This window comes from Rattus norvegicus, chromosome 1 (genome assembly GCF_036323735.1).
Source record: "Rattus norvegicus strain BN/NHsdMcwi chromosome 1, GRCr8, whole genome shotgun sequence".
Lineage (NCBI taxonomy): Eukaryota > Metazoa > Chordata > Mammalia > Rodentia > Muridae > Rattus > Rattus norvegicus.
In genome coordinates, this window is record NC_086019.1 from 140108634 (window position 1) to 140117601 (window position 8968).

Sequence of the window (8968 nt, forward strand, 5' to 3'; positions counted from 1 at the left end):
TGTGCTCTTGGATTCGGTTTGCCAGAATTTTGTTGAGTATTTTTGCGTCAATATTCATAAGGGAAATTGGTCTGAAGTTCTCTTTCTTTGTTGTGTCTTTGTGTGGTTTAGGTATAAGAGTAATTGTGGCTTCGTAGAAGGAATTCGGGAGTGATCCATCTGTTTCAATTTTGTGGAATTGTTTGGATAATATTGGTATGAGGTCTTCTATGAAGGTTTGATAGAATTCTGCACTAAACCTGTCTAGACCTGGGCTCCTTTTGGTTGGGAGACCTTTAATGACTGCTTCTATTTCCTTAGGAGTTATGGGGTTGTTTAACTGGTTTATCTGTTCCTGATTTAACTTTGGTACCTGGTATCTGTCTAGGAAATTGTCCATTTCCTGAAGATTTTCAAGTTTTGTTGAATATAGGTTTTTATAGTAAGATCTGATGATTTTTTGAATTTCCTCTGATTCTGTTGTTATGTCTCCCTTTTCATTTCTGATTTTGTTAATTTGGACGCACTCTCTGTGTCCTCTCATTAGTCTGGCTAAAGGTTTATCTATCTTGTTGATTTTCTCAAAGAACCAACTTTTGGTTCTGTTGATTCTTTCTATGGTCCTTTTTGTTTCTACTTGGTTGATTTCAGCTCTGAGTTTGATTATTTCCTGCCTTCTACTCCTCCTGGGTGTATTTGCTTCTTTTTGTTCTAGAGCTTTTAGGTGTGCTGTCAAGCTGCTGACATATGCTCTTTCCTGTTTCTTTCTGCAGGCACTCAGCGCTATGAGTTTTCCTCTTAGCACAGCTTTCATTGTGTCCCATAAGTTTGGGTATGTTGTACCTTCATTTTCATTAAATTCTAAAAAGTTTTTAATTTCCTTCTTTATTTCTTCCTTGACCAGGTTATCATTGAGTAGAGCATTGTTCAATTTCCAAGTATATGTGGGCATTCTTCCTTGATTGTTATTGAAGACTAGTTTTAGGCCGTGGTGGTCCGATAGCACGCATGGAATTATTTCTATCTTTCTGTACCTGTTGAGGCCCGTTTTTTGACCAATTATATGGTCAATTTTGGAGAAAGTACCATGAGGAGCTGAGAAGAAGGTATATCCTTTTGCTTTAGGATAGAATGTTCTATAAATATCTGTTAAGTCCATTTGGCTCATGACTTCTCTTAGTCTGTCGACATCACTGTTTAATTTCTGTTTCCATGATCTGTCCATTGATGAGAGTGGGGTGTTGAAATCTCCCACTATAATTGTGTGAGGTGCAATGTGTGTTTTGAGCTTTAGTAAGGTTTCTTTTACATATGTAGATGCCCTTGTATTTGGGGCATAGATATTTAGGATTGAAAGTTCATCTTGGTGGATTTTTCCTTTGATGAATATGAAGTGTCCTTCCTTATCTTTTTTGATGACTTTTAGTTGAAAATTGATTTTATTTGATATTAGAATGGCTACTCCAGCTTGCTTCTTCTGACCATTTGCTTGGAAAATTGTTTTCCAGCCTTTCACTCTGAAGTAATATCTGTCTTTGTCTCTGAGGTGTGTTTCCTGTAGGCAGCAGAATGCAGGGTCCTCGTTGCGTATCCAGTTTGTTAATCTATGTCTTTTTAGTGGGGAGTTGAGGCCATTGATGTTGAGAGATATTAAGGAATAGTGATTATTGCTTCCCGTTATATTCATATTTGGATGTGAGGTTATGTTTGTGTGCTTTCATTCTCTTTGTTTTGTTGCCAAGACGATTAGTTTCTTGCTTCTTCTAGGGTATAGCTTGCCTCCTTATGTTGGGCTTTACCATTTATTATTCTTTGTAGTGCTGGATTTGTAGAAAGATATTGTGTAAATTTGGTTTTGTCATGGAATATCTTGGTTTCTCCATCTATGTTAATTGAGAGTTTTGCAGGATACAGTAACCTGGGCTGGCATTTGTGGTCTCTTAGGGTCTGTATGACATCAGTCCAGGATCTTCTGGCCTTCATAGTTTCTGGCGAAAAGTCTGGTGTGATTCTGATAGGTCTGCCTTTATATGTTACTTGACCTTTTTCCCTTACTGCTTTTAATATTCTTTCTTTATTTTGTGCGTTTGGTGTTTTGACTATTATGTGACGGGAGGTGTTTCTTTTCTGGTCCAATCTATTTGGAGTTCTGTAGGCTTCTTGTATGCCTATGGGTATCTCTTTTTTTAGGTTAGGGAAGTTTTCTTCTATGATTTTGTTGAAGATATTTACTGGTCCTTTGAGCTGGGAGTCTTCACTCTCTTCTATACCTATTATCCTTAGGTTTGATCTTCTCATTGAGTCCTGGATTTCCTGTATGTTTTGGACCAGTAGCTTTTTCCGCTTTATATTATCTTTGACAGTTGAGTCAATGATTTCTATGGAATCTTCTGCTCCTGAGATTCTCTCTTCCATCTCTTGTATTCTGTTGGTGAAGCTTGTATCTACAGCTCCTTGTCTCTTCTTTTGGTTTTCTATATCCAGGGATGTTTCCATGTGTTCTTTCTTGATTGCTTCTATTTCCATTTTTAATTCCTTCAACTGTTTGATTGTGTTTTCCTGGAATTCTTTCAGGGATTTTTGTGTCTCCTCTCTATGGGCTTCTACTTGTTTATTTATGATTTCCGGATATTCTTTCAGGGATTTTTGTGTCTCCTCTCTATGGGCTTCTACTTGTTTATTTATGTTTTCCTGGAATTCTTTCACGTATTTTTGCGATTCCTCTCTGTAGGCTTCTACTTGTTTATTAATGTTTTCCTGTGTTTCTCTAAGGGAGTTCTTCACGTCTTTCTTGAAGTCCTCCAGTATCATGATCAAATATGATTTTGAAACTAGATCTTGCTTTTCTGGTGTGTTTGGACATTCCATGTTTGTTTTGGTGGGAGAATTGGGCTCCAATGATGCCATGTAGTCTTGGTTTCTGTTGCTTGGGTTCCTGCGCTTGCCTCTCGCCATCAGATTATCTCTAGTGTTACTTTGTTCTGCTATTTCTGACAGTGGCTAGACTGTCCCTATAAGCCTGTGTGTCAGGAGTGCTGTAGACCTGTTTTACTGTTTTCTTTCAGCCAGTTATGGGGACAGAGTGTTCTGCTTTCGTGCATGTAGTTTTTCCTCTGTACAGGTCTTCAGCTGTTCCTGTGGGCCTGTGTCTTCAGTTCACCAGGCAGGTCACTTGCAGCATACAAGTTGGTCTTACCTGTGGTCCCGAGGCTCAAGTTCGCTCGCGGGGTGCTGCCCACGTGCTCTTTGCAGCGGCAGCAACCAGGAAGACCTGTGCCGCCCCTTCTGGGAGCTTCAGTGCACCAGGGTTCCAGATGGCCTTTGGTGTTTTCCTCTGGCGTCCGAGATGTATGTACAGAGAGCAGTCTCTTCTGGTTTCCCAGGCTTGTCTGCCTCTCTGAAGGTTTAGCTCTCCCTCCCACGGGATTTGGGTGCAGAGAACTGTTTATCTGGTCTGTTTCCTTCAGGTTCCGGTGGTGTCTCAGGCAGGGGTCCTGCCACTCCTGGGCCCTCCCCCACGGGAGCCCAGAGGCCTTATACAGTTTCCTCTTGGGCCAGGGATGTGGGCAGAGGTGGGCAGTGTTGGTGGTCTCTTCCGCTCTGCAGCCTCAGGAGTGCCCACCTGACCAGGCAGTGAGGTCTCTTTCCCACAGGGTCTGGGAGCAGAGAGCTGCTGCGGGCCGGGATCCATGGGTGTGGGACTTCCGGTAAACACGGGACGTGCCCGGTCCTAGAGGAATTCTGCCTCTGTATGTCCCGATTTCACCAGGCAGGTCACTTGCAAGAGACAAGTTGGTCTTACCTGTGGTCCCGAGGCTCAAGTTTGCTCGTGGGGTGCTGCCCACGGGTTCTCTGTGGCGGCAGCAACCAGGAAGACCTGTGCCGCCCCTTCCGGGAGCTTCAGTGCACCAGGGTTCCAGATGGCCTTTGGTGTTTTCCTCTGGCGTCCGAGATGTATGTACAGAGAGCAGTCTCTTCTGGTTTCCCAGGCTTGTCTGCCTCTCTGAAGGTTTAGCTCTCCCTCCCACGGGATTTGGGTGCAGAGAACTGTTTATCTGGTCTGTTTCCTTCAGGTTCCGGTGGTGTCTCAGGCAGGGGTCCTGCCACTCCTGGGCCCTCCCCCACGGGAGCCCAGAGGCCTTATACAGTTTCCTCTTGGGCCAGGGATGTGGGCAGAGGTGGGCAGTGTTGGTGGTCTCTTCCGCTCTGCAGCCTCAGGAGTGCCCACCTGACCAGGCGGTGAGGTCTCTTTCCCGCGGAGTCTGGGAGCAGAGAGCTGCTGCGGGCCGGGATCCGCGGGTGTGCAAACATTTTCAAGATATCATTGTTCCCTTTCTTCTGAATATCTGCATTTTACTGAAATATTGTAGCAATAACGCCTTACCGTGTTTGTATCCCAGGAAGCTGGGTAACCACCTCTCATCACTGTTAACTCTTCAGGATAAAGTGTATCATTGTATAATTTGTCTCTGGCCTTATTTTATCATTAAATCATGAGCATTTTCCATATTGCTAAATGGTTGCTATAATTATCATTTTAATGGCTCCATTACACCCTATCAGATTTCTTCCATTAAAGTTCCCTTAGTCATTCCTTCTTTATTAGACATTTAGGTTTTATTTCCTTCAAATTTTGATTATTATATATAACATTGGTGTAATTTACATTTTTATGCATATAGCTTCACTTTTATTTTCAATTAGTTCATTTGGAATAGTTCCCTGAAGTGACATTATTGTGTCAAATGTTATTGAGTAATTTCCCTAAAGGTATGAATCAATTTACATTCCAACAGACATTTTGGTATCTCGAAGCTTTGGGTATAAAGGGAGGTCAGAAATATTACAAACTTAAATATATATGCACTAATTTACTGGGTTTAAATGATAGTTCTAGTTAAAATATTGAAATTGACATTTTCTCATGTGTTTATTTTCATAATTATTTTACTATTTTATTTTAGCCTTTATGCTACTTAAATTTTTTTTCCTGAATTTTTGAATGACTTTTGTGGACCTTATTATTTATAACAGAAATTGGTTGGGGGAGGAGTTATCAATGGAAACCATTTGATGGTTGCTGCACTGAGGTGTACTTACTGCTGTCATGAACAGCTACTTGTGTACTCTAGCAATATTATACCAAAATATCAAGGTAAAACACATGATTGTCTCACCCAACTTGATACTCATCTTTCTTATTCTCCTCCTTTATGAGGTTGAACAAGGTGAAAGTTTCTATTAAAGACTATTAAAAAGCACGGTGTGGCTCTAGGACACTATTCTGGTGAATGAAATATAAGCAAATTCAATTGGTGACGTATCTCCCTATCATTTTCTCATTTGCATGATACATTGGATGGAGCTAATGTAAGAGAACCAGAAGAAAGACAGATGACTGAATTTTTTTAGATGTTGGATTAATACCAAATTTTTCTCATACTCATTACATTCATGGACTATACAAAGCAAAATCTTATTTACTGAAGGCAGCAATGGCTTGACTTTGTCTATGGGGCAGCTAATGAACTGTTAGGGAGAAAAGTTAGTTTCTATTTTATTGGCATGCTTAAACGATTCAACTATAGCTTTATTGATATAGTCATTACTGTGAGACCTCACTCAGGTGATGTTTTACACATCATACCCATGAGTATGACAATGGGAGACCCGAATTTGAAGGCACTCATGAATTCTCCACACAAAGGAGTCAAAGCCCACATGATGAGTACAGTGTGTGCTTCACGGTCACTCATGAAGAGGCCTTGTCTGTTCATTTACTAGTCAAGGACAGGGTAGTATGGACAGGTGTATGTTCTGGGCCTGAGAATTAACGTTAAGTAAGAAAGCTATTTCTCTGTCCTTCCCCTTGAAGATTTATTTCCATACCAGGATGTGAATGTGAGAAAAACATTGTTCCTATAAACAAATATTGTTAATACTGTGTGAGAATGAAAATAAAAATAGGAAAGAAAAAAATCAATAGAAGAGAACGAAATGAAGCTGCAGATTCACCCAAGTCTTCCAGTCAATAAAATGATATGAGTTCTTTGAGGAGTTTTCTGAACTAGTGTTTATATGACACTAAATGTTGCCCGGAACAAGTGGGCTTACATCTGAAATAGAAGCTATTTTCACATTATAAATGCTATCACTTCATCTACAACCATATAGAAGCAGACCGGTATGAAAGAGTGGCTCCCACCCCATCAATATTGTGCATGCTAGTATTTCTATTTCCTACAGTGCTCATTCAGTTACATGCTTAGCCAGAGGCTGGGAGTTCCATGTATAAGGGGTGCACACAGAATCAGAAGGCTAGAGTTTTGCTTTTTCCTTCTATGAGACCTTCTTAAGTCACAGATATGAGGAAGGTCACTGGTTGGATGTGATCTTTACTTCCCTTCCTCTAAGACAGAGAAGTTATTCTCCAAGAAAGAAAAGAGTCTACACACAGACAAGCAAAGAGTCAGATATTAGAAGCTCTGTGCATGGAAAGGGGCTCTGGGTTTGTTTGTTTTTTTTCCCTCTCTTTAAAAAGTGCTCTTTTTTCCCCTGTGGACTTGAGGAGGAATAAATGCAATTTGTTCAACATCTGTCTTCTCCTTGTATTGCGGCTGTTTACAGAGGGACTTGCTTCCTACAGCTCTGATGTAATGTCTCCTTTCTTTAGGAAACAGGTGTCAAAACAAGCAGAAAATCCAATTTTCAAGCAGCTCAAATCAACTTGAGACTTTCTACACACTGGGGTGCTTTTACCTTGGAAGTCTCCCATGAGGCTTGGTGCTTCCCAATATCAAGTTTTGTTTTTGTTTTTGTTTTTGTTTTTGTTTTGTTTTGTTTTGTTTTGTTGCTGCTGTTGTTTTTTTCCTTGGCAGGTTGCAAAGCAGTTCTTAAGGATCAGTTCTGCCCTATCTTGCTCTTCTAGAATATAACAGCACTGTTACTTGGGTGGAAAAAATCATACATTTGAATTTTAATTGACATTATAATTGTAGCTATTTTGGGCAACTCTGCTGAGTGCATACAATGTCTAATGAATAGGCAGTGTGTCTACGGGTATGATGTCTAATGGTTAAGAGAGTGTACATGGGTATGATGTCTAATTATTAAGCAGAGTAATTATCGTTGCATGAAGCATGTATTGTTTTCCTTGTGCTGGTGAGATTAAAAAATGTTTCTTTAGTTATATTGAAGTATATAATAAATTGTTTATTATTTTATATTTATTTTTCATAATTGTAATAATGCAGTATATTATGATACATTGAATGAAACATGTTAGTTTGTACAGTTATTATATCCTAAAAAAACATGATATGATCAAAATTTAATATTATTTGAAAACTCAATTATTAGCTATTTTTATTTAGGTTTTATATGTGGGTCCCCGGGCTGTTCTGAACTCCATCTCATTAAACCTCATTTTTCACAAAAGAGGAAGAGAATCACGGCTAACCTCTATTTATACTGCAGGGACTCTGAAACAACCCTCAACAGGTGTAAGAGTGATGGAATTTTTAGTGCTTTAGGTGTCCAGAGGGGAGATAATCCCATTTTGCAGATGAGAAAATCAAGAAGCGTAAAGTTTCCGCACCCCACATGACACCATCAGAAAATAGTAAAGCTGGAGTTGGGGATTTAGCTCAGTAGTAGAGCGCTTGCCTAGGAAGCGCAAGACCCTGGGTTTGGTCCCCAGCTCCGAAAAAAAAGAACCAAAAAAAAAAAAAAAAGAAAATAGTAAAGCTATAATTTAAGTCCAATTCTGTAAAGCACATGCTCTACTTTGCTGTGTAACTATCTCAATTTGCATATTGGAATGCATGGGCAATAGTGGAGGCAAAAGTTCATTGCTGGTCTCTGTGAGGCCTTCAATTAGTTCCTTGGTTTTAAATATCTGAGTCTTTTCCTCTGTGGATTAACAAAAATAATTACTTTGGAGGACTCTGGTAGGGAAATACCTTATCATGTTGTCTGTGAGTCTGTGAGATGCTCTGGACACTTACTATTATTGGGTTAGGTGCTCGAAAAGGTCTTGTCAAGTGCTATAAAATGCTTCTCTCTCTACCTCCCTCATTTACTCCATCTCAGAGATGGAGGGTTTCATTATATAGCTCAGGCTAGTCTGCAACTTATAATCCTCCTGCCTCATCCTCCCAAGTGACAGATAATAATATATTGTATTACACCTGGTCAGTGTGCTCATCTCTACTTCATGTACTATAACATAGAGTACTAGGCTTATCTTTACTTTTGTGCATTACCTTACTATAGAGATTTTGGGGGAAATATGTAGTTTATTTTGCAGTTTCAGTATTTATATTTGAAGGACTCCCTGTGGTGGTGGTAGTGGTGATGATGATATCTTTGTTACCGCAATAAGCTCCTTTTCAAACTATAGGTGGAAGCTTTGTGGATTTCATTGCAAAGGAATGGGGTGGTATGACTGGTCCTGTGCCACTCATAACATTTATCTTCCCTTGAGCTTGCTATCCTGTCAGGACATGCAAAATCCAAAATTTTTCAAGCAGCACAAGTTGAGAAAAGTTAATTATGAAAGTGACTGACAAGCCCAATAAATCCTCAACTTCTGTGGTGGTTACACATCTAGAACCTCTCCTCCTAGTCTGATAATGTCACTCTTCAATTCCCACTGAGTAGTCACTGTTGACTGCTTTGTTTAACTGACAGGGTCTACAGTTCGGTACTAGAGAACTGGAAGAAATGGGAGCCATGTACTGCTTGGGTCTGCTCATCTTGGAACTCAAATCTGCAAGCTGTAGCCATAAGCTCTTGGCTCGAGCGTCAACCCTGCTGAACGCAGATGTTCTGGAACACTACCTCCAGCGGTAAGATGCTAACCAGGGAATCGAGGGTAGCTCAGGCATGTTTAGTACAAGTGTCCTGGTGAAGTGGATCAATGGGCCCTTGACAGACCCAAAAGAAGAATGAGCTACCAAATAAAGGTAGGTCCAACTGTCCTGTGGGG

The 8968-nt window shown here is 40.3% G+C and overlaps 1 protein-coding gene across 4 annotated transcripts in view; it reads left to right on the plus strand.

Annotated features, from left to right (window-relative positions):
• Positions 1-8968, plus strand: part of Agbl1 (AGBL carboxypeptidase 1) — a 906807-nt gene that overhangs the window by 654967 nt on the left and 242872 nt on the right. For all 4 annotated transcript variants that reach the window (XM_039101030.2, XM_063280964.1, XM_008759580.4 and 1 more), the window contains one exon: positions 8671-8828. In XM_039101030.2, the coding sequence (XP_038956958.1) occupies positions 8671-8828 (158 nt within the window). The remainder of the gene's footprint in view (positions 1-8670; positions 8829-8968) is intronic.